At 35.3% G+C, this 25,022-nt stretch overlaps 1 protein-coding gene and 1 non-coding gene across 3 annotated transcripts in view; both read left to right on the top strand.

Annotated features, from left to right (window-relative positions):
- RAB3GAP2 (RAB3 GTPase activating non-catalytic protein subunit 2) overlaps positions 1-25,022 on the top strand; it is a 76,375-nt gene that overhangs the window by 24,609 nt on the left and 26,744 nt on the right. For both annotated transcript variants that reach the window (XM_045536306.1, XM_045536307.1), the window contains exons 8-19: positions 3,913-4,012; positions 6,397-6,495; positions 13,084-13,232; positions 14,101-14,180; positions 14,309-14,398; positions 15,845-15,984; positions 17,700-17,916; positions 18,486-18,629; positions 18,864-18,946; positions 19,298-19,362; positions 21,544-21,634; positions 23,710-23,837. In XM_045536306.1, coding sequence (XP_045392262.1) covers positions 3,913-4,012; positions 6,397-6,495; positions 13,084-13,232; positions 14,101-14,180; positions 14,309-14,398; positions 15,845-15,984; positions 17,700-17,916; positions 18,486-18,629; positions 18,864-18,946; positions 19,298-19,362; positions 21,544-21,634; positions 23,710-23,837 — 1,386 coding nt within the window. The remainder of the gene's footprint in view (positions 1-3,912; positions 4,013-6,396; positions 6,496-13,083; positions 13,233-14,100; positions 14,181-14,308; positions 14,399-15,844; positions 15,985-17,699; positions 17,917-18,485; positions 18,630-18,863; positions 18,947-19,297; positions 19,363-21,543; positions 21,635-23,709; positions 23,838-25,022) is intronic.
- LOC123627179 lies at positions 8,606-8,736 on the top strand. The gene has a single exon (XR_006731180.1). It is a non-coding gene; the product is annotated as a small nucleolar RNA SNORA36 family (small nucleolar RNA).

The raw sequence follows: 25,022 nt of genomic DNA, 5'->3' as shown, positions 1-25,022 counted from the left end.
GCTCAGTTATGACTAGAACAATAAGGAAAAATTTCATTGAGGAGGTGAAATTTGCATTAATCCTTGAATAATGAGTATAGAATTAGGTAATGAGAAAAGTGGAAAGTATTTCAGGTAATTAGGAGAAAAATGAGAGGTAATTTAAATGTAGGACTATATATCCAACAACAAAGAAACTGTTAGAAAATAATGAGAAACTGTTAATAGGCAGAGTGGCCAAATTTTGTATAAATTCAAAAGCCAAGTAAAAATTAGACTTGATTTGGGAGATGAGAGAAGCTCCTGAAGATTTATGAAAAGGAAGTGATGTAATCAAAGGGATATTACAGAACTCTTTCTTCAGGATGAACTGGAATTAGGGAGGCTAGATATCTGGTCTTTTAAGTTCTTTGTAATAGAATGGCGGTGGGAGGAGAGAAATGGTCAGTACAAAAATTATTTTGAAGGAGCAATTGATAAAACTTGGTTATTGTGTAGAGATGTAGACTATTAAAAAAAGAAATGAGCACTCTAGCCCAGGCAACAGAGCGAGACTCTGTCTCAAAAAAAAAAAAAAAAAAAAAGAAATGAACTAATGATGTCTCTAAGATATTTATCCCAGGGAGTTCCATTAACAAAGGTGGAAGAAGGGACTGTTTTGGTAGCAAATAAAGGTTATTTATTGTGGTTTTGGACATGTCAAGTTTGAGGCAATGGTAGGAAATAAAATGAATATACCAGAATCAGGTAATGATACAAAATTACTGTGTAGGCACAGAGACTAGATTGGAGATGGTGGGTGAAGTCATAGGTAATGAATGAATTCTAAGTAAAAGATACAGGAAAATAAAACTGCAGGCTGAAGACTTAAGTCTTAGTAACTAATAATATTCATCATAAGAAGGTAGAAAATGGGACTATTGAAGGAGACAAAGAAGGAGCAGCTGGAAATCTAAGAAGATAATCTGTGAATTCAGGATAATTTCCAAGAGTTGTTTTCCATTTTTCTACAAATTTGCTGGATGATGAAGGTTCAAACACTTTAAACTTGATCATGTTTATAATACTTTTTTTTAGAACTGGTGGAAAAATATAACTAATACTTAAATACTTGCTTCTTATTTGCTATATAAACCAAGAAAATCATCTTTTAGCTGAAAAATAATTCTTATTGATATTTGTTGTTATTCTGTATGTTATGTAAACATCTCTGCATCTGATACATCAATTTATATTTCAAAAATATCTTCTATATGCTTTTTAATATACTCCCAGGTCTATCAGAGATCACAGAAGCAAATTTCCTCTAATTCAATTCTGAAAGTAATGAGGGTACTAGGATGACAGAAGATCATTGCAGGAGAAGATTCCAAAGAGAGAAGAGAAAGTCTCTTTCTAGAATGTCAAAGAAACTTCTTTGGTTTCTGTAAAAAGATCTTCTTTGTCATGTAGCCCAGTTTCTACAGGTTTTGGGCTATTGGTGTTTGTATTAGTGTTTTCTTCAGGAAGACCATCGGGTTTTGGAGATTATTGCCATGCTGGTGATTAGGTCCTTTCTGTCTCCCAGCTCCTCAAAGTCAGTGAGGAGGTTCCCTCCCCGCTGCCATACTCAGTGGACCGTACATGCTTAGCTTTGTGAACCTGTCATGTGAACACGCATGCCAGCTCCCTTGCCCCTCATGGTCCAAAAATCTCTTTTAAAAATAGAAACAGCCTGTACAGTAGAAGAAGGAATAAACAGATCTCCAAAAAAGAAATACAGTTGATCAGAAAGCATGAGAAAATTTTGAGCCTTAATAGTAATCTAAGAACTATAGGAAAATATGAGATAATTTTTCACCTTTTAGATTAAGATGAAAATTAACAAGTGTTGGTGACAGTATGGAGAAAGAGATACTCTCATATTTTGTTAGTAGAAGTAAAAATTGATAGGTACAATTTGAGGCAGTTTAATAACGTGTACAAAAATGAAAACTGTGACTACTCTATGACCCAATAGACACTCTCGAAGGATTTATGCTAAAGTAACATCCCACTAATGTGAAAAGATACAGACAGAAAAATGTTTGTTGCAATGATGTTTGTAGTAATGAAAATATATTAATTCATTTATAAATATTTATTTGCTTCCTATTATATGCCTAGTTCACTTCCAGTCTCTAAGGATTCGTTAGTGTACCAGACACACAAGGTTCCTGCTTTCATGGAGCTTATAGTTTGGGAGTGGTAGAGGGAATCCAACAGTAAACAATTAGAGATGTCAAGGTGATTCCAGTCTGTGATAGGTGCTATGAAGGAAGTCATCATGTTGATAAGACAGTAATGTGGCACGAGAATGGGGCTGTTTTTTGAGATGGAGGCTCAGGAGCAGTCTTTCTGAGTAACCGACATTTGAGCTAAGACCTGAAGGATCAGAACAATTAGGCAAGTGAAGATCTGGGAGGAGAAGGTCTAGGCAAATGCGAAGGACTGAGGCGATGATGACCTTTCTGTTCAAGGAGCAAGGGCAGAGAGATGTGAGATGACATTAGAGATAGGTGCCAGATCTTGCAGCCATGGTTAAAGAGTTCAGGTTTTATTCTAAATGCAAAAGGAAGCCATTGCAGAGTTTTAATCAGAAGAGTGTGTTGATCTGCTGTGTCTCATGAAGATCACACTGGCTATGCAGAACATGGATTGTAGAGAACAAGAATGGAAGTGGGGGGGCTGGGTGTGGTGGCTCATGCCTGTAGTCCTAGCACTTTGGGAAGCTAAGCCAGGAGGATCACTTGAGGATAGGAGTTCAAAAGCAGCCTGGGCAATAGCGAGACCCCATCTCTACAAAAAATTTAAAAATTAGGCAGATGTAGTAGTATGGGCCTGTAGTCCCAGCTACTCAGGAGGCTAAGGCAGGAGGGTCACTTGAGCCCAGGACTTTGAGGTGACAGTGAGCTGTGATGACACCTCTGTACTGTAGCCTGGGAGACAGAGAGAGACTTTGTCTTTTAAAAAAAAAAAAAAAAAAGAATGGAAGCAGGAGGTCAAACTGAATGTCCATCCATAAGAACAAGTAAGTTTGGGTACATATAACGAAATACTGTACAACCATGACAAAAAAATGATTTGTTTACTTATTGAAATGGAAAAATATCATTGACATATTATTGAGTAATAAAAAACATGTTATAGAATATTATATGTGGTATGGCCTCATCCAAATGAGTATGAATATATTTGAGGATATGCATTGAGCTATGTCTGGGATTTCAGGTGAGTCCTCTTTTTTCTACTTTCATATATTGTTTGTATCTGTGGATGACTATATTTAATTTTTATGAAATTGAAATTGTTTTTGTTATTCTCACCATCTATCTTGAGAGTGTTTTTCACCATATACAAAAGGTTACATTTGAGAAGAATTTTAAGTCTTTGGCCAAAAAGCATTCTGAAATTAATTTTCCATTTATTTTTACTGTTCTTCTGCCTGATACTGCTTTGTGTATTAGGTGGATTAGGTGGTTTAGTCACAGTATTTTTTTTTTTTTTTTTTTTGAGACAGGGTTTTGCTCTGTCACCCAGGGTGGAGTGCAGTGGTGTAATCATAGCTCACTGTAAGCTCAAACTCCTGGGCTCAAGCTATCCTCCCCCCTCAGCCTCCCAAGTTGCTAGGATTACAGGTGTGCGACACCATGTCTGGCTAATTTTTTTTTTTTTTTGTAGAGATGGGGTCTCGCTATGTTGCCTAAGCTGGTCTCAAACTCCTGGCCTCAGTGATCCTCTCACCTCTGCCTCCCTAAGTGCTAATAAGATTACAGATGTGAGCCACCACGTCCAGCCAGTATTTTTAATTTTACATTATTCATGAAATTCAGGTATAATAAAAAAAATAGATAATGCCTCTTTGGCATATCTATTTAAGAAATTTTATTATTTTTTTTCTTTCTTATTAAATAGAATGAAGAGTTGAGTATCTTATATCCAGCTGCCATTGTGACTATCGATGGATTTAGCCTTTTTCAGTCTCTTCGTGCTTGTCGAAATCAGGTAGCAAAAGGTAATATTTGGACAAGAAATATTTAACTTCTGATGTGTTCGTTTTTATTGTGACATACTTACAGAGTTAAGTCTGAGGGGTGTCCGAAAAGTACCTAGCCATTGTTAACATAGTTTTCATATTACATGGCTGGATACTTCCTGGACAGCCCTCCTATGTCTTCCAAATAAAAAAGAGCTCCTGAACTAGATATAAGGAGAAAACCCTGCTCCTGTAGACATGGGCGTGCATGTTGGGTAGATTGCTCAGTAAGGTAAAGACAAGGGCTGAAACATCAATACTCTTCACGTGTTGACAGTGGAGAGTGTGGCCAGCACACATGTGAACAGCATGCTTTCTTAACTAATTCAGCAATATGTCTTGGCTAGTGAGAGATATTAATATTTGCACCTGTATTGACGATCAACATTGGGGTAAGGCATTTAGTTGCATCTAGCTGAGGTACCAAATTTTTCACTAAATCAGCAACTCTAGGGCCACCATACTGAATCAAATCTTGTGACTCCACATTGCTTCTATCCTTGCTGAGGATAAAGATACCACTGTGTGCAGGGGGAATTTTGCTCCCAATAGACAGGACCCAGCAGGGAGTCAACATGACCTTCTTTTTGCTAACTTGGAACACTTCTGAATGGAGGAAAGCTAGAGGCCTAAACTTAATGTATATGTTGGCAACTACACTATTTCCAGGGATGAAAACTGCTCAGTAATCAAGAATTCTTACTTTTACTACCCATAGTTAACATTCTGATGCTATTATATCTTTGGAAGAGGTATTTCATCAAATTCAAGAAGCTACTGATTGTAACATGCACTATTGTTTTATATGCCACTAAGAAAAAAAATGTTGCCAGTAAAAGACATACCATCGATTTTAAGATCCCAGTTTTAGAGATGTAAAAATATGGGGAGGAACAGTCTTAGAATTAGTGAAAATACAAATGGTAGTGCTCACTTCCCTTTTCTTCTGAGATTGGATATAGGAGGCTTAGTGGCTCTAAAACAAAGTTTAACTCCTAAATGGTTGAGACAGCTCCCTGAAAACATACACTAATTAGGATATGTTTGCTGCTTCATAAAAATTATTTCTAAATCTAGACTGAACTATAAGATGCAAAATAAGCAATTTCTTCCAGGGGAAAATGTAGCATCTTATATTGCAATAAAAAAGTTTTCTCTGTCTTTTTTAGCAGATTGATGTGATTGGTAAAATTCTGAAGTCTTGGTTATATGGTTCTTTAATAGTACACGCATTTTTATTAGGCCAGAATTTGTTTGAATTTTTATGCCTGTGTTCATAATCTTTTAAATTATTTCCATTTAACCCACCATAAGCTTCATTATCTTGAGAACATTTAAAATACTCACCATTGATATACATGTCCAAAGAGATTGGCATTTTTTTGTAGGTAAGAATTCTATTAATTAAACTAGAAATAGACAATCATGTTATAATTGATATTATCAACCATTTAATTTTTCACTATTTTTGAATTCCTGTTTATTTGTTGTGTGTAAGACCATAATACCATTTTTGTCTCCTAGGAAGTAAGGAATTAAGCCACTTAGTCCCCTCTTATTGTAAGTTGCTCTAAAAACAATTCTGGTTACTTAGCCACTAATTGCTGTGACACTTATTTCAACATAAAGGAAAATTCTCTCTTCTTGGCCTTATTATCAAATCTACAGTGTTTAGAGGATTATATTTTTCCCTTATTAAAGTACTTTTCTTCACTTTCCAGAATAAACAGCCAGAATTTTGCAGTATTGTGATTTGTAGCATGGGAATTTATTAATAAATGTGACCTTGTGCATGAACCTATGGCAAGAAATGTAACTTTCATACTCATTAGGTAGGGGGACGGAGATTAAAGATTGGCCTTTCATTAATTTTTCTGGCAATGCTATTGCTGTTAACATACCTTTCTATCAAATATGGCCTCAGATACCTAGATTAGAGCCTTGCTGTACATATGCTCTGCCAAGTATATCAGGTTTTTAGTTTGTCACTGAGTAAAGCACTGCTTGCAGCTCTCAGGATTTTACCCACTTTCTTCAGAGAGAGAAATTGCTTATTTTGCAACATTTGCAGATTGAATCCACCTTGATTTTTAGTAGTATCTTAGGATTTTTAATACTTTTCTTTAATTAAGTGTTCCAAAATCTTTCGTGACAGGCCAACTTAGTCTTTCAAATGTTGGGGTTTTATGCTCATTTACTTAGCATGAATAAATCTTACTTTATGTCTTGTTTTTGTTACTTCGCCTCATTATTAGTTGAAATTTTAGAATAATAGATTGTTATATTTTTAATGAGTTTTTGTAAAACTTTATCTTATCTATTATAATTAATTTTGGATTATCTGTTCTTTTTATCTTTGACAGCTGCAGCATCAGGCAATGAGAATGTACAACCACCACCGTTAGCTTATAAGAAATGGGGTCTACAAGATATTGACACGATTATTGATCATGCTAGTGTCGGTAAGTATTATTAGTTCAAATTATCTTGGAATTTACTTCTTATGCTTTTTGATTGAAGTATCTCATTTATTAAAAAATGGACATTTATTCTTATGTGAAAAAATACATTACCTATAGTGAGACATGTGGAAATTAGTTCAGACTCATGGCTTATGTCTTTAAGAAATGGTAGCAATTTTAATAATGATTTAATTATGTCCTCAGCAGCAGTGTTGTACAATTTTAAGTCACTCACTATTTGACTTAATTCTTCTACAAATAGGTTTGTCCATATAATGACCGTGTAAATCAGTCTTTTAAAAATGTAAATTTTAGGCCGGGTGCAGTGGCTCATGCCTGTAATCCTAGCACTCAGGGAGGTAGAGGTAGGAGGATCACTTGAGCTCAGGAGTTTGAGACCCCATCTGTACCAAAAATAGAAAAAAATCAGCTGGGTGTGGTGGTATGTGCCTGTAGTCCCAGCTACTCAGGAGGCTGAGGCAGGAGGATTGCTTGAGCCCAGGAGCTTGGGGTTGCAGTGAGCTATGATGACATCACTGTACTCTACCTGGGAGACAGAGCAAGATTCTGTGTCCAAAAAAAAAAAAAGTAAACTTTAAACCAGCAGAATATGGATAAAAGCAGATGTTTTCCTTGCAACTAGTATTTGACAGCTACAGTATTAGGCATCAAAAATACAGAGATGAAAAAATATGGTCTCTGCCATCCAGAAGTCAGAAGAAACACATAAGAATAGCTGCAGTACTACGACATAATGATTGTTGTGGCAGACAAGTGGACTAACTTTAGTGGGAGCAGAGGAGAAGGCCCTTAGCATTGAGGGCATCAGGGAAGAGGAGCCTGACTTTAATCTCAAATTGAAAGAATGAGTAGGACTTGATCAAGAGAATAAGCACGGAGAAGGCATTCTAGACAACATGTACGTAGATGTGAGGGTAAAAGTGCATAGTGTGCAGGAAAAACAGTAAGTACCAGGGATAACTGGCAAGAGTGAGCCAATTTTGAAGGGCCTACTGTACTGTGCAGAGGAATAGCTAAATATTTTCATTTAGATCTTTCTCCTAGCCACATTGAGAGCCATTGAAGAATTCTGAGCAAGCAGATAACATCATCACATTTGCCTTTGAGAAAAATCACTTTGGTAACAGTTTAAAGGCTGGAATGGAGGGGTCAAGATTAGAAATTGGATCTATTAAGGAACCTATAATAATCTTAGTAAAAAGTAATGGGCTTTGAATTAAAGTAGTAGAAATGGCTGTATAGAAGAAGGAAATCCTATTTATAAATGTATATATTCTGTTTATGTATATGCTTGTTAAGAAAATTCAAATTGTACATAAATGTATAAAGAGAAAAGAAAAAAGATTCTCTTTAAACCCTATCCAGAGATACTATTGGCATTTTGGTATACATCCTTATAGACTTTCTAATGTGTGTGTGTTGTGTGTGTGTAAGTACATGTGTAATATACTTACGGTCATATAGAGAGATATAGCCCTTTTCTAATCAATATGTCATGAAGAGCCTTTCATGTCAATTTTACTAAACATACATTTTATTAGTCAGTGTCCTAATAGAAGACAGATGGCACACTTGAAATAGGATAATTGTAAGAAGGTTTATTTACAGAGAGCAATTTATAAAGATGTGATATAGGAAAACCACAAAAGATAGGACAGTATCCCAGGACGTCTTAGCAGCCAAGCTGTTAACCATTCCTAGGCCTAAAGAGGTGAGGGCAGGGAGCAGCAGTTGGAGAGCAGGTGACTTTTGTTCAAGGGTCGTAGCCAGCTTTTCAGCAAAGGAGCCAGGGAAATAGATATCCTGACTTCATTCTCCTTTCCATCTTTAACCTCCTGATGGGGCTTCCCATTGTCTGAACCCAACTTAAAGTCAGCATGATTTATACAAACTGGCCCCTGGGACAGAGAGAGTGAGCAGGGAGAAAAGGAAGGAGTGTGAATCTAGAGGGGCTAACAGAAGATATCTGACTCTTAGGTCATCTTTTTCTATTTACTGCATAGCTCTTGTATGGAATACTGTGTAATAAAAACCTATGGGTGAACATTGCAGTGTGTTACTTTTTCACTAATATAAAAATGCTGCAAAATTCCAAAGTGTTGAGTTCAGTTCAGGGTAGCTTCCCTGCTCTGGTAATTAAACTTTGGAACATTGAAACTGGCTACGGGAAATGATTGGATAGAAAATATTACTCTATTCATTTATCCCCAGCCTACAAAATGGCAAAAAAAAAAAAAAAAGATGTAGGAAATTTGATTTGATTGTATGTACATCTTTATGTTAGGGTCTGATTAATTTATTCAGCAAATAAATGAATACCTATTATGTCCAGGGACTAATATTGGTGCTAGAAATACAGGATAGACAGGAACTCTGCTGTGATGAAGCTTATATTCTGGTGATGGGGAGACAATAAACAAACCAAATGAATAAGTATGGTAATATAAAAATGTTAGTAGGCCTCATGAAGAAACTAAGTAGAAGGTTATGATAGAGAGTGAAGAAGAGGGTACTTTAGGTAGACTGGTGAGGAAAGGCCTTTCCAAGGAACTGACATTCAGGCTGAGACTTGAGAGAAGAGAGGGAACCAGCTATGGGAAGAGCTGTAGGAGGAGCATTCTAGGCAAAGGAAGCAGCAAGAATAAAGGCCTGGGAGCCTCGAAGACCTCAGAGTGTTCAAGAAACAGAAGGGAGGTCTGTGTGACTTGGCTATAAAGAGAGAGGGGAAAACAGGACAAGGTCAGGTTGGAGATGGAGAGTGGGGTAAGATCACTTAGGGATAAAGAGGTTGGATTTTATTTTAAATGCAGTGGATGTCATTGATGGATTCTAAGTAGGGCTTTACACTGAAAAACACCCTTTGGCTGCTGTTTATATTACTAGAGAGGCTTGCAGAAGAAAGCAAGGAGACCAGTTAGGAGTATGTTGTGATAATTCTAGGCAAGAGAGAATAATGGCATTATCTGGGGTGGAGGCAGTGGAGTTGGAGAGAGGTAGACAGATGTGAGATATATTTTGCTTGCAAAGGCAATGTCTTTCAGAAAGGAGAGAAAGGAAAAATTCAAGGATTTCTTAATTTTTAAGGTTGAACAACTGGGTGGATGATCAGACTATTTACTGAAATGAGAATAAGGAGGAGGACAAGATTTAAGGTGGACAAATCAAGAGTTATGTTTTTTGCAGGTTAACTTCTGACATAATTATACTTTCAAATAGAGGCATCAAGTGGACAAATTGGATATGCAAGTCTGTAGTTCAGGGAGGGAGTTGGGATTATACATATAAATTTGGGAGGGAGTGGTTACCGTGGAATGCTTCATAGATTTCAAGAAAGGAGTGAGGTCCATTGGGTTTGACAACTTAAGAGCTCTTTATTGACTCCTGATGTGAACAGTTAAAGTGGAATTGAGGATGAAAGCCAGATTGGGGTAGGTTTAGGAATAAATATTTCCACTCCCTACTCTCCAAAATCATAAACAAGGAGAATAAGAAATAGACTCACAGCATCTCCATTTTTATCTCCAATCCTGACCTCTTCCTTAAGCTTCATACTCATTTTTCCAGCTCCCTACTGAATGTTTCTACCTAGATATCCAAACCTAACATCTCCAAAATTGAATTCCTGTTTTCCTCCCATTAGACTTGCTTCTCCTTTTTCCTTCCATTTCTTCCATATCATCTCTCTTCCTCTGGTCGCTCCTTATGGTGGCATACAAGGCCTGAGGTTATCTGATTCTGCCTCCTATGTTATCCCCCTCTCTGTGTTCCATCACGCTGATCTCCTTGTTCCTCAGACATACAACCATCTTCCACTCTAGAGCGTATAATTACAGCTCCCTCTGCCTGGAGAACTTTACCCAGCTATTCTCATGGCTTTCTCCCTCTCTTCACTCAGGCCTTGTTCATATATCACTGTCAAAGAGGGCTTCAAAGAGTTTGACTTTATGGAAATTTATATTGAGAGGAACTTCAGTGTGTTTCGAAGTATGGAAAGGCCTCAGATGTTCAGGGAAAACCCTAAGTGAGGGCAATAATAACTCCAGAAAAAAAAATTTACAGCTAAGGAAATGTAATTATAGTAGGTATTAATAGTTTGGCTCAGCAGTGAGTAATATTTATATCATTCCTAATAATGAAAACAGTGAATGTGAATTTAAAGATTGAGATATAGATATTTTGGAAGGATCTGGAAAGAGGAACAGGGACTGTAAATAAGCTATATCACCTTAAATCAATGAAAAATAAGGCTAAAATCTGACTCACAAGACAAGTCCCCTAGATTCAATTAGCAATGTGTAGCAGTGTAGAGGGCAGAACAACATTTAAATCAGAGATGTGGTTAGCAAAATGTAGACTGGGAAATTAGCATCAAACAGCCTGGTCTCTTCAACAAATAGATTTCAAAGGATTGAGTGGGGGAAGGGATTGAGGAGGAGAAGAGTAGGATTTTGGGCTTGTGTGCCCATTTGTTTGTCTTCCTTAGTTTTAAACCCAGATGTATTGTTTTTCTTGGCAATAGTCAGCTATTTTGCTTCAAGAGCAGAGAATGCAGAAAGTTTAGGTCAACCAAGGTTAAGATTTAGCCAGGTGAGATCTGGAGGGAGATGGGTGTAGGGGAGTTATGGGCATTGCAAGAGTAGTTATGATGGCACATGAATGTAAGTTGGATAAGCAGGGAAGTGATCACAAGAGTTGCTTGATAAAAAAGTGAAAAAGATGATAGGATTAATGAATTGGAATTCTTGATGAAATTGTGGAATTATTGCAGGAGAGTTACTAAAATGATTGAGATGGAAAGCTAGGGGTTGGTGGTCAAAAAGTGATATGCTTGAAGTTAAGGTCATAAAGAATATACAGTTGACAATGACTGTGGATCTAAGGTATAGTATTGAAAGTGGCTGACTTAAGTTGTCAGAAGGAAAAGATCGTTGGTGGTAAGGATGGAAAGAACTGAGCAGCTCTCTCTTGACAATAAATTAGAATCAATTCCTTTAAAATTTTGTATATACATTGCCAAATTGTTCTCTGGATATTGTATAGCAATTTATACTTCCATCTATATTGTATGGGAGTACAAAGAGAGAAACCATTTTAAAACTTAAATTCTAATTTATATGCCATACATTTCACCCTTTGATCTTGTTCTGGTAGACTCAAACAAAATTTACACAAATTTTATCGTGTAGTAAAAGCATTTAGTCTATTGAATCATGAATTCGTTTATGAATATTAGGTGTTCTGATCTTTTAGAATGGGCCAACTTTTACAAGGGTTTATTTGGTCACTTTAATTTCTATAAATCCAGTGAATGGTTTGCTTATGAACTCACTAAAAGAATTTCCTTTCCCAGGACTCTTCTTCAGGAGCAATGCATTTTTTGACAGTGTTTGGGCAAAGAAGAGGCAATACTTATGTATGGAAATTAGTATGTAGAGCAATAGAAACTGTAACAATAATTCTTGTTCCATTCTATGGTATATTTGAGTTCGGTCCTCTCAGCAGGGTGTCTTCATGTACTATATGAGTACCAAGTTTGAAGACACTGCCTGAGTCCACATATGTTGGAATCTAGCAAGAGATCTTTGCTTCCTGGTCTATGCTCGCTTTCCCCCTCTTTCTCTCATTGCCACTCAGGTGAATTCAGATGACACTGGTTTTTCCTCTACTGCTCTGCACAGGCATGTGGATGTCAGCACTCAGGCTGTCCACTTACTTTTGTTCTTAGAGCCCTAGGGAAATGAAAAGTAACTCTTCATTATAAAACATTGGGGATTTCTGGACTAAAAAGTAGATGTTTGAAAGTGTATGTTTTCACTGTGTTGGGAACGGTACAGAGCACAGGTACTGCCTTACCTTTTTTGTGGAAATGTAACACCACCTCTATGGAATGCATTGTAGCAGTACTCAATACAATTTTTTAAAATGTAGATCGTCTTTAACCCTGGACTTCTGTTTATAAGAATTTACTGTACAGATAGACTTACATAGGTGTGGATGTGCAGAGACATTGAGGATATATATTGCAGCATTCTTTGTAGTGCCAAACGATGGGAAACAACCTAAATGTCCATCAGTAGGTCAGATTAATTATGGTATGACCATAGAATGGAATAGTAAGAGTGATTGTGAAGAATGTGCCGTGTCTCTTTGATATTTTATTAAATAAAAAAAGCAAAGCACACGTCAGTTTATTTGGTGTGCTGTCATTTGTGTCTGTACAACACCTCAGCATAAGAAACTTTCAGTTGTTGTCTCCAATAAATAAATTGGTACCTAGGGATATAGGTGGACCGTATACTTGTACCTTCTGAGTTTTGTATCCTGTTCAAAATATTAATATTTAAATTTTGTTTTTGTATATTGTATAGGTTGGAGAAATTATAGAGGGTGATTTTAATATTTGTGAACATTTTCTGATGTTTATTTTGAAGCTTTTAAAAATGACTTTTGTCTGTAAATAAAACCAAGCAGTTAGCATCTTAGAATGAAACTGAAGTAAAACTTTAATGACCTAAAATAACATTGTACATTCAAATCATGTGGGTTTTTTTGTCTTTTTATCTTTAGGTATTATGACTCTGTCCCCCTTTGATCAAATGAAGACTGCTTCCAATATAGGTGGATTTAATGCAGCAATTAAAAACAGTCCACCTGCCATGTCTCAGTATATCACTGTAGGGTCCAATCCATTTACTGGCTTCTTCTATGCTTTAGAGGTATGAGTTTCATCACTGATCATGAGTAAGGCCACTATTGGTTTTTCTCCTTGTCTACAAATTGGATATAGTAACTCAGCCTTTTAGAAAGATTAAGCAGCTTGCATTTTTAAGTTTCAATTGAAGCTAAAATTAATCTCAACTAGCTTTTTTCTAAATTCTTTATTAAGTGAAAAAGTACTGAAGTCTATGTAAAACAAACAATCTTCTTTTGTTTCTGAAGCCCTGAGCTCTTTGATGGCTGAGTAATCTTTAAATACTGCTGCAGTCGTCAGAAGTTCAGGGTTGTTAATGATGTCAGCCCACTAGGGATTTGAGCAAATGAGGAATTGTAAAGACAGAAGAAGCTACCAACTTTAGTTGATGTAAGTGGTGAAAATTGCTTCCTAAAATAAGGAAAAGTTAGGTGTTAGATTTGGCAGTTCTTGTTTCTCACTTATAATAAAAAGCAGCCTTCTTAGAATTGTCCTATCTTTTTACTTTTATAAAAATGTGTATGTGTATGTGTGTGTGTATTTTATATATATGCATATATGGAAGGAAAAGAGCCAGTTGTGTGTGTATAAATGGGAAATCCATAGCTCAGCTAGAATAATGTCATCTTAATATACTTAGTTTAAAATTTAACTAAAATAGAATTTAAAGAGGGACATCCTAAAGGTAAAATAGACTGGTAGTGATTTCATTTTTAAATATAGAGTTAAAACTTTTTATTGTATTTCTCCTAAAATGAAGTTTTTGCCCTCTGAAAGAAGCTGAGTTGGTAGTCTAGGCTTTACAACTTTTCAAAGCTTTTTCAAGTAAGCCTTACTTAGAAAGTATGTTTTGTTTCTTTTTAAGCTACTCTTTCACATGTTCTGTTTTTCAGGGAAGCACACAACCATTATTATCTCATGTTGCACTAGCAGTTGCAAGTAAACTCACTTCTGCTTTATTTAATGCTGCCAGGTAATTACATAATAATTAAATAAAAATGACCTACTTTGTATTTAGCTTGGTTTTAACTTATATTTTGATAGTCTGCAGTTTGAAACCCTGGAAGCTCAGTTTTTATTCTATATTTTCTTCCTTTTCAGTGGTTGGCTTGGTTGGAAAAGTAAGCACGAAGAAGAAGCTGTTCAAAAGCAAAAGCCTAAGGTTGAACCAGCTACCCCATTAGCTGTAAGGCAAGTCTGTCATGCTTCTCAAGTTTTAGTCCTTTGAGAAAGGTATTGTTAAATTCATGGTCTTTCAGTGTGCTTAGTTGATTTTCTGGTCTCAGAAGTCTCTGGAGATTCTGAAAGTAGTTAATGTGGAATTTTTTTCCCCACACTAGAATGTAAAACTCTATGAGAAGAGTGATTCTTGCCTATTTTGTTCATAGCTGTCTCCCTATCATATAGTAGGTACTCAAGATACATTTGTTGCATGTACTTTTTAACAAATAAACTTAGCTTAAGTTGTAAGACAATTAGTTTAGTGATGGCTATTGAATTTCTTTTAGAAGTTTAGATAGTTTGTTACTAAGCTGTATAAACTTAAAACGTACCCAGTGATTTCCTTAAAAAAGCAAAACAAAACAGGAGTCATGTGTATTCAAGCAACTTCTTAGAATACTGGCTTGTGCTTCCTTGTTTACTTCAGTAGTGCTACAGGATCTGTTAGTATGTTTGTTGAGTTTCTTTTGGAGGGAGAGCATAATTTTTGGTTTTGCTTTTGTTTTTGTTGACAGAAGCACGTCTTCTAATACTTGGTTTTGTTTTTAAATTGTTTTTTGTTACCTAATATAAAGTACCACCGTGAAGGGAACTGGAACCTTCCCCCCACCCCCGCTTTTTAGATGGTCTTTATCTACAGAAAGCCAACTAATTAACCGTTATTAAAATGTATTGAAGTGTATCTTCTAAGATTTTTTTCATCTTATTTTAAAATATGTTGTAACATATCACATTTCCTAAACCCACCAAAGAATCAAGAAATTAGCCAAAGGGCCCTATGTATCTCAAATATTAATATATGTAACAAAGTTTGAGCACATATTTATCTCGTGGACTTTTCTCAAAGTAAGCTCTCCTAGTTCTTTTTCAGTACTTCTTTACTTTTATTTTACTCATAATTCTAATAAGGTTGATTATAGACTAACAGCGGTTTAGAGATAACTGTTTAGAAAAAGAAATGTTCTTGTTTCAAGCAGATACACTGGTGTCAGCAGAATGTGATATCTAGCAAAAAAAGAGAACAAGTTAGGAACAAGAACTTAAAATAGACAAAAGATGCCTGTATGGGAGCAAAGTATTCTAAAATTCAGTTGATGGTGAGGGTATTGTTTTCTATGACATGCCTCTTAATCAAGGAAAGATAAAGTTATGCTTGATATTCTCTAAAAATACAGGGTTGTGAGTATCTATAGAAACCCTACATAGGACTATGATTTTAAAATTTCTCTTTTGTATTTTATTTCAAATGTCATTATAAAAAATTATTATAATTATAACTAACATTAATCCAGGCAAAGTTCATATTTTTTTATGTAAAAACAGAGTCAGCTCATTTTATTTATGCATTTCTTTATTCTGCTGTATGTTTCTAGATTGAAATATGATTTGAGCTTTTTATTTTTTTTTAAATATCAGATTTGGACTCCCAGATTCTAGACGCCATGGTGAAAGCATATGTCTGTCTCCATGTAACACGCTGGCAGCAGTAACAGATGATTTCGGCAGAGTTGTTTTATTGGATGTAGCTAGAGGAATTGCAATACGCATGTGGAAAGGTACTCACAAAAATCCAGAAAAAAGTTAATTCACTTTTTACCGCACCAGTTGTGAAGTGTTGTCATCCTTCAGCTTCTGGTTGATAACACTGTTCAATCGTTAATGTTTATGTTTTCTTTTTTAACATGAACTCAGATCTCCAACACTTGATCTAGTAGTTGATGGGTACATCCTTTAACTTTGGGCATCTCATAGGCATGTTTGCCCTCTGCCTATTCACTTGCTTTCAGTTTTCATTGTCATTGTCAATTTCTAAATTCAGTTTCCTGGAAAGTCTTTCAGAATTAAAATAGAAAAACTTGGCAAAATCCATCTTCACTGACTTGACTTTTATATACTTATGCTTGGATCAATCCACTTAGTTTATCAGTAACAATGTCAGGAGTTTCATTCAGCTGTTAGCAACAGACCCAAGTATAGGATTGACATATCACCGTAGTATCTTCAGGAACCCAGTCTCCTTTCTTGTAACTTCCCCGCTAAGGTTCTCATAGCCAGCCTTCTTACCTGCACTCCAGGAAGGAAGAAGGAGAAGGGAAGAAGGGTACTCCTGCCGATTGAGTCAGTCCACTTGGAAGATTTTCCCAAAGTCCCTTCAACCTTTATCTATGATACCTACAATACATTAGCTAGGCACATCTAACTATAAGAGAGACTTGAAAATATCTTTTAACTAACACATTGTCAACCTAAATAAAATAAAATCTTCCCTGACGAAGGAAGAAGGGAAGATTGCATTGTTCAGAATTATCCAGAATGTCATGTTAGCATAGACCACTGGCTGGAAACCATAATTTATGGTGTAGTTTTGTCTATACTTTAAAATGTGGGGATTAATGGATTTGAGGACATGAAATTACTCTGGACCAGGTTGAGGCCTCTATCGCCCCCTTGCCAAAGAACTCCTGCAGTGACAGACAAAGGCAGTCTTTATCTCCACATGTTTAAGTGTCCGTAGAAGGAGATTCAGTGCCACAGATACATCATTTCTCCTTGGTGTTTGTCTTGATCAAAGGTGTGTTCTCAGTAAGACTTTTCCAAAATACAGAAGACATAGCTGTAGTGAGTGCCCCAAATCCACTGTGGCGGTCTTGTCACTTACATTATTGCCTGTCTTTCTGCAGCTGGTGCAGTCAGTTTTCCTTTCCATCCAGGGAGGGAGGGATCAATTGCCTGTGAAAGGGACTACAGGAAAATGGAAGACAGCGTCAGCTACTACTTCTCACGTGCAGGAGCTTTCTTACATCCCTCTGCAGCTCATGTTTTCCCTCTGTCTGCAAACGTCAAAGGGATTGACTAGCAGGACATCAATTTGATTTTTTTCTTCTATTTTAATTGGACTTTTATTTTAAATCCAAATCTGATAATCTCTCCAGAATTTTTTAAAAGGAGAGAATCTTTTAAAGAGAGGGAGGTAAGGGAATGGGAGCAGAAGAGGTATTCAGGTAGCTTTAATGATATCTATAATATTTTCTTTTTAAAGAGAAAAAGTGATCTCAAGGAAATACAGCAAAATGTTAAGATTTGATAAGGCTTGGTGATAGATTGCTTATTATATTATCTTTTCTGTTTAAGACATTTCATAATAAAAAGATAATATACTTTTGTAACTTTTCTTATCCCCTGCCCCCCAGATATTTCAGAGTGCTTCAGGAGGCTACTACTGAACCTAGATTAGTTAACTAATTAACTTCCCTTTTCCTCTGTCTCCAAGGGTACCGAGGTGCACAAATTGGATGGATTCAAATTGTAGAGGACCTCCATGAAAGAGTACCAGAAAAGGCAGATTTTTCCCCTTTTGGAAATACTCAGGGCCCAAGTCGAGTAGCTCAGTTCCTTGTGATCTATGCGCCAAGAAGGGGAATATTAGAAGTGTGGAGCACACAGCAGGGACCTAGAGTAGGAGCTTTCAATGTGGGGAAGCACTGCAGGTAAGCCCCAATCCCTGGCATTTTTCTGGTTACAAAAAGAAATACAGGAATGCTTTTATTAAAGTAAAGCTTTTACTAGATTAGATTTTATTAGATTGCCTGTTATTTGAGAATTGTAATATTTTTTATTATTGTTTTCCCTGCAAGTGCCTGGTATATAATTAAGGATTAGGTATTTAATAACAAAAAAATTATTGAAAATGTCATAATGTGCTATTCAATTAAAGTTTGCTTGGTGCTGCCATTTGTCTCTAACTTATTCTGTGAAGGCTCAAAATGAAAGGTTCCTTCAGATTCCCCTAGTGATGATTAGTGAGGTGAATGCTTTGTTTGCCATTGAAACATAAATCTGATTGTATTCATTTGATTTTATAAAATCTTTTAACAAGATTAAAAGGATTCTGCCAGTTGAGTCTTGTTTTATGTATGTTTTTGGTATCAGTATTTATTTGCCTTATTAATGCTCTTGAATTATTAATAATGTCAAGTTCTCTAGCTATAATAAAAGCACCGTTTGGCATTTCTCCTTTTCCTAATATTTTTACCATATTGGTATGTGGTTTTCTTAGGCTATTGTATCCCGGGTATAAAATAATGGGCTTAAATAACGTTACCAGTCAGAGTTGGCAGCCACAGACTTACCAGATCTGTCTTGTTGATCCCGTGTCTGGAAGTGTGAAAACAGTAAATGTTCCTTTCCACCTAGCACTGAGGTAAGATTTATTGAGTGTCTGCTGATCGATGTTCCTCTGCTAACTTTTCCTAGTTCCTTGGTTTGTCATGGTGTTTTGTAGTTATTGTTTTATTGTTGTTTCATTTTTCATCAGACTGATACCATTAAATAGGAAGTATATACAGGGAAAAAGAAAGTTGGAATGTATTACTATTAGAATTAGAAGGAAAACAGTTTCACATTCTGTAAGAATTTGTTGTATTTATTGTTTTAGTGACAAGAAGAGTGAACGAGCGAAGGACATGCACTTAGTGAAGAAACTGGCAGCCTTACTGAAAACAAAATCTCCCAATCTTGGTAGGTATCCTTTAATAAAAATAGTAAAGCATATTGCTCTGTCATTTTTTTAAAGCAATGAAATATTCTGAATGGAACAATCAAAATACTTAATTGCATTGATGAGCTATCTTAACTCCTTTTCGGAATGAGGGGGGTACAAGTACTCCTCTGTTCCTTTTATTAGGATTGCTCTGTCAGGATGAAGTGTGCCACCCAGGGGATAGTAAAACTCACAACAAAAAAACAATAATGTGAGAGAACCCAAAAATCCCTTTAGACTGACCAGTAGTACAAATATGTTCATTTTCTTTCAGAATAATATTTCACTGTTAGAAAAATGAAAATTTTACTTTAACTTTCTTTTTATAGATTTGGTTGAAACAGAAATAAAGGAATTAATTCTTGATATTAAATACCCTGCAACCAAAAAACAAGTAAGTATGTATAATATATGAACTTTCCTGCTAGTAGTTATAATACATCCCTCTTAAGAAAATCTTTATTTTCCTATTTCCCTCCAAGCATGACAGGCTAAAGTCTTCTTTTCATGTTTTTATTATGTTCATCCCTTTTTATATTCCCATGTAGAAGTTCCTATTGTCTCTCTTTTTAAAGAACTAAATAATATTGCCATACACATGAGTTATTTTATGTAAATACACCTGTACTTATTCATTCATAACATATATTTGGATTAAAGAGCGATAATAAAATAAATACATGTGTACGACAACTCACCTTAGGAAATAGAATCTTGCCAGGAGCTCTACCAGAGCCCTGCGTGTCCCTCCTCAGTCCCATTACTTTCTCCCATCACTAAGGTAACCACAACTGAGAATTTTGTGGTTCTCTCTTTTGCTTTTCTTTTTAGTTAACATCATACCTGTGTGGCTCCTTTGAAATCTATTGATGCATTTCCTGCCTTTTAAAGTTTTTTGTAAATGGATGTCTTCTTCTGTGACTTTAGGTTTTCCTTCAACATTATGTTTCTGTGAGTCATTCATATTGATGTATGTAGCTATGGTTGTAGCTATCATTGATTTATTTACTATGCCATATGAATTCCACTCTTTCTTCATTCTCCTGCCAGTGAACATTCAGGTTGTTTCCAGTTTTTTGCTATTACAAACAGTGATGCTGTGCTTATCCTTGTAGTTGTTTCCTGGTGCACATAGGCAAGAGTTCCTCTTTAGTTTGCTGAAGAGTGGAATTGCTAGGGTGTGAGCTGCTTCAGCTGTACTGGTTGATGACAAATTGTTTCTCAAAATAGTTGACCTCATTTATACTTCCACTTATACCGTAAGAGTCCCTCTTGCTCCACAGCCTCGACATCCCATGGTATTGTCAGACTTGTTACCTTTTGCCAGGCTTGTGGTTATAATATGGCAACTGATTGTTGTTTCCTTTATTCCCACTCCTCTTATCCCCTCATAATGCTGCCCAAGTCCTAACTTCATAAATTCTTACAAGCAAGACACTTCAATTTTCATGGATAACTCTGAACTCCTAGTCTACTTTTAATTAGAACCGGATAGTTAATGACTAGTTAATTTTCTGATTATTTCATGTATGTTAGCAATAGCTTCCCGACTTTCTCCTCATGAGCTCTTTTAAGCTCCATCAAGTAGGAACCTTACCAAATATTTTATTTTTATAGTTCATAGCATCTAAGATAATGTTACTGTGAGAATATAAGAAAAAAACAAATCATAGTGTGTTTTCCTGTTCTCTTACACAGTCACTCACTCAACACTTCTGTCACTAGATGTGTGAGTTTTTCCTCCACATCCCAACCAATTTCTTCAGCAGATTTCTTATGACCCTCTACTCAGGTTTGGTGAATTTGCTAAAGCAGCTCACAGAACTCAGGGAAACACTTATAAATATTATATTACATTTATTATAAAGGATGTTGCAAAGGATACAGATGAACAACCAGGAGGAAGAGATACATAGGGCAGAGCATGTGGAAGGGGTGTAGAGCTTCCGTGCCCTCGCCAGGCAAGCCACTCTCCAGGAACCCTGTCCTTTGGGTATTTATGGAGGCTTCATTACTAGGCAGATTGTATCATTGGCCATCAGTGATCAGCTCAATCTTCATCCTCTGTCCCCTTCCCAGAGGTCAAGGGGTGGGGCTAAAATTTCCAATCCTTTAATCGTATGATTGGTTCTACTGGCAACTGGCCCCATCCTGAGGCTATCTAGGATCCCACCAAGAGTCGCCTCATTAGAACAAAAGATACTCCTATAACCCAGGAAATTATAAAGATTCTTAGGAGCTCTGTGTTAGGTCAAAGAGGGTCAACTAGGGTCAAAGAGCCAATGTTAAAAGATTCTCCTTGCACCCCTATCTACAAGGAAATTAGGAGCTCTGTCTCAGGAACTAGAGCAGAAACCAAACATTAGAACAAAAGATTCTACTAGCACCCCTATCATTTAGGAAATTGCGGAGCTTTTAGGAGCTCCGTAATTCTCACGTAATTATACTGAAACTTCTTAAATAAGGAGTTTCCCTTTGAAATTTGGGGTAGTGGAACTATAGGCATAAATATAAAATTTAGAAAACAAAATCATTGCCTTATAGTTACTAGAATTGCTCAATATCTTTCTTTTAGGCTTTGGAAAGCATTTTGGCAAGTAAACGTTTACCATTTTCCTGTCTTAGAAACATCACTCAGACTTTAATGGACACTTTGAAAAATCAAGGTAATAAGGTTTGTACTGATTGGAGGTTATGGTTTCACTTCAAATTTTAAACTCTGATTATAGAAAGCTGTTAACTGCTTATGATACCATCATGTTACTTTAATGTAGAAATAATATATATAAGAAATGAGCAATCTTATTTATTTCCTATTTAATGTATGCAGTCGATCTTCATCTGAGCTGTCTCTGAATATATTGACTCTATTGGAAATTTTTCTTTTAATCCCTCTGCTATGAGGAAAGATATCAGTATAGAGTTGTGGAACATTGTGAAAGCCATTGGAAAAAGGGGAAAATTAGTGGTATGCAAAAGACAACAAGGTTCTCTTACTGCTGTTATCTTTTATTTAACTTCATGAAAGGAGAGAGATTTCTGTAGGAGGGCATCCTTAAGTAATGTTTTGAATGAGATAATGATCAAAAATATTTATGCTTTGAATTAATGTTCTATTAGTGTGTAGCATCTTCATTTTCTCACCCACTTCCCTCATGAACAGAGTTAGAACTTCCAAAATCACAGGCTATAATTTGATTATTCCGAGTTTTCTGTTATCTTTTACTGTTCAAAATTTGTCTGAAAAGAATTAGATTTGAAACTGTTGGGTTATAACTCCATACTTTATCCCAATGAACTAGCCAAATTCAATTTATTCTGAATTCCTAACGTTAATTAAAGAGTGGAGTGAACCAACATCATCTAGTCATGACTGTTGCTTGTCATATTAATTATATAAAACCAACTTTATGTTTAATTATGTTTAAGCCAGCTTAAAGTGACTTAATAAACAAATCAGAATTTGTTTGTTCAAGACTTCAAGCATCCTAATTTTGAGACTCTCTTCATTATTGACTTTTTTCAGCAGATATGTAAAGCTGACTTTGGCGAATAGTGAACTCCTTTAGTGCACACAACTTGTAAGAAATACCTCTTTTAAAAAGCATGATATACTTATAAAGCCCCTCTACCCCTCAAGGTGTTAACAAAATATCAAAATTTATTAAGTGACAAATTACCTTGCACTAGGCTGGGAGTAAACCAAACACCATTTGTTAAAGTTCTGAAAAATCATCAGTTTTAAGCTCTACCCATAAATGAGATTCCTAAAAACTGCAAATATTTTATAGCTCAGTTTTATTATGGCTACAAGAACTTGAACAATATTCCATGTTACTGTTAAGATAAGATTTCTTGGGAGTTTCCAGTGTCTCTCTTTTTAATACATTGCCACACTAGAAAAAAAAATTTTTTCCTTGGGGCTGTGATGTTTTATTATGAAAATAGAATAAAAACTTCAAAAACAAAATGATCCTTTCCAATTTAATGAAAAATTTGTTATTTTTTATTATTTTCTGTGTGTGAGTTATATGCAACTTGAAAAATAGTTCTCGAAGCTCCCAAGGTGAAGAGACGTGTGTTACATACGCTTCATGAGATTCTGGGCTCAAAACTAGTGTGAGTTAAATACTCACATGGCAGTTAATGTGTTAAAGAGTAAACATTTATTTTATATTAGATATAAATATTTAAATTATACAGAAATGTATTATATAGAGAGTATTTCTCTAACATTAATCTTGAACAAAATCAATCTGATTGATAGAGGGTATTAAGTAGAATTCTGCTTTTGGTTTCTTTTCAGCCTTTCTTGAGGAAGGATACATGTGTCAAAATTCATAGTTTCTGGTTGAATTATAATATCTTTGACCACCGTGGTAGTAAGAGTCAGGCAGCTTTGTATTTGTATATCCTCAGTATGTGAGACTAATAGCATATAAATTATGGGATGGAAGGAGAATATTTTCAAAGGTATTTCCATGTTATTTCTTTAAATATGAGTACTAGATGAAGATATTTCTACTTGCTTGCTTTTTTCTTTTTTTTCTCCCAAGCTATTAGAGGATCTTATTTTATTTAAATTATCTTTGCTTTCAAAATCTGATATAGCTTAAGCATCCCAATATTTAATACAACAGAAGATCAGGGAATTATGTGATATTAGAGATTGAATGAAAGAAAAGCTTTTTTATGAGTCTTAAATATATCTCTTGCATATGTTTTTCCTTTTTCCTTTTAGAGCTTGAGTCTGTTGATGAAGGATTGCTACAGTTTTCTGCCAATAAACTGAGATTGCTGCATCTTTATGAGTCTGTCAGTCAATTAAATTCCGTTGATTTTCATTCAGACACACCATTCTCTGATGATGTGAGTAATCCCAAATTTTAGTATTATACAAAATAATCTCTGATTATTTTTAATTTTTTTAATTTGGTAGTGAAAAAGTAAAAAATTAAGAAAGTTTTTAAAAGCCTTAACAGTGTCTTTTTTTTTTTACCAGGTCCCTTCCTGGCTTTCTGTGCCTGGGTGCTAAATTTATATTATTTATACAAGAATATTAAATTTTATTGTTAATTCATTTTTACTCCCCTAGAATCATTTGGTTTTGACACCATGGCACTCTAGCCTGGGCAACAGAGTAAGACTCTATCTCAAAAAAAAAAAAAAAAAAAAAAAAAGGAGAAAAAAAAATGGTGAAAGAAAATTTTCTCTCTGTAATGAAAACAGCCCACACATTCTGATATTTTCCCTTTTATCTTTGGGATTTTAGATGGATTTTATATTGCATTTTAACAATAATCTATTCATAATAATATTCTGTGATTGCCATTATAACAACAAAACCATGTTTTTGGGATCTTTTGTTTCTCTACTTCAACAATAGTATAAAATAATTGTAAGCAACACGAAGGTTCAAGTTGATTAAGTGATGTCTACAGGATTTCCTAGACATTTCATGCCTAATTTTCTCATGAGATCCAAACTCTCTTGCATGCCATGGCAAAGAAAGTTAATATATGTCATTAATAATCCCCCATAGAATAAATTTCCATTTGATAGCACAATATATAGTCCCTTGTAGAATTCATTTCCATTTGATAGACCCAGTGTAGTATGCAAAGATAAAAGAATTACAAAATTTTAAAAATAAGTTGACAGATTGTTCTTTTTTATTAAGCACTTTTTAAGAATTAAAACTATATTTTGCTGTGGACTTGTTGGGATACTTCAAAAACATGCAGCCAGCTTCTAAGCTGATGGCTAGTTTTAAACTTATAAAACTAAAATTCAAATCTGAACTAATTTATTTTTGCTGTTGGACATTTTACGTATAAGTTTATATACAGGTTCAGTGTATTGAACTACTGTTGTGTGTTTAATAACATTTTGCAGTTTATCGCTTTTTAAAAAAAAATAATAGCCTAAAGTATATAAATAAATGAAACTGCTCTCGTTTAAGAATGCAGCTTTACTTACATAGCATGGAGAAAAAACTGTTTGCTCTGGCAAATTTATAGTTTTTGAGTGCATGTGTGCAGGTACATGTACACT

This window comes from Lemur catta, chromosome 23 (assembly GCF_020740605.2).
Source record: "Lemur catta isolate mLemCat1 chromosome 23, mLemCat1.pri, whole genome shotgun sequence".
Taxonomy (NCBI): domain Eukaryota; kingdom Metazoa; phylum Chordata; class Mammalia; order Primates; family Lemuridae; genus Lemur; species Lemur catta.
Note: the sequence above shows the minus strand (reverse complement) of the source record. Positions and strands in the feature narration are given on the sequence as shown.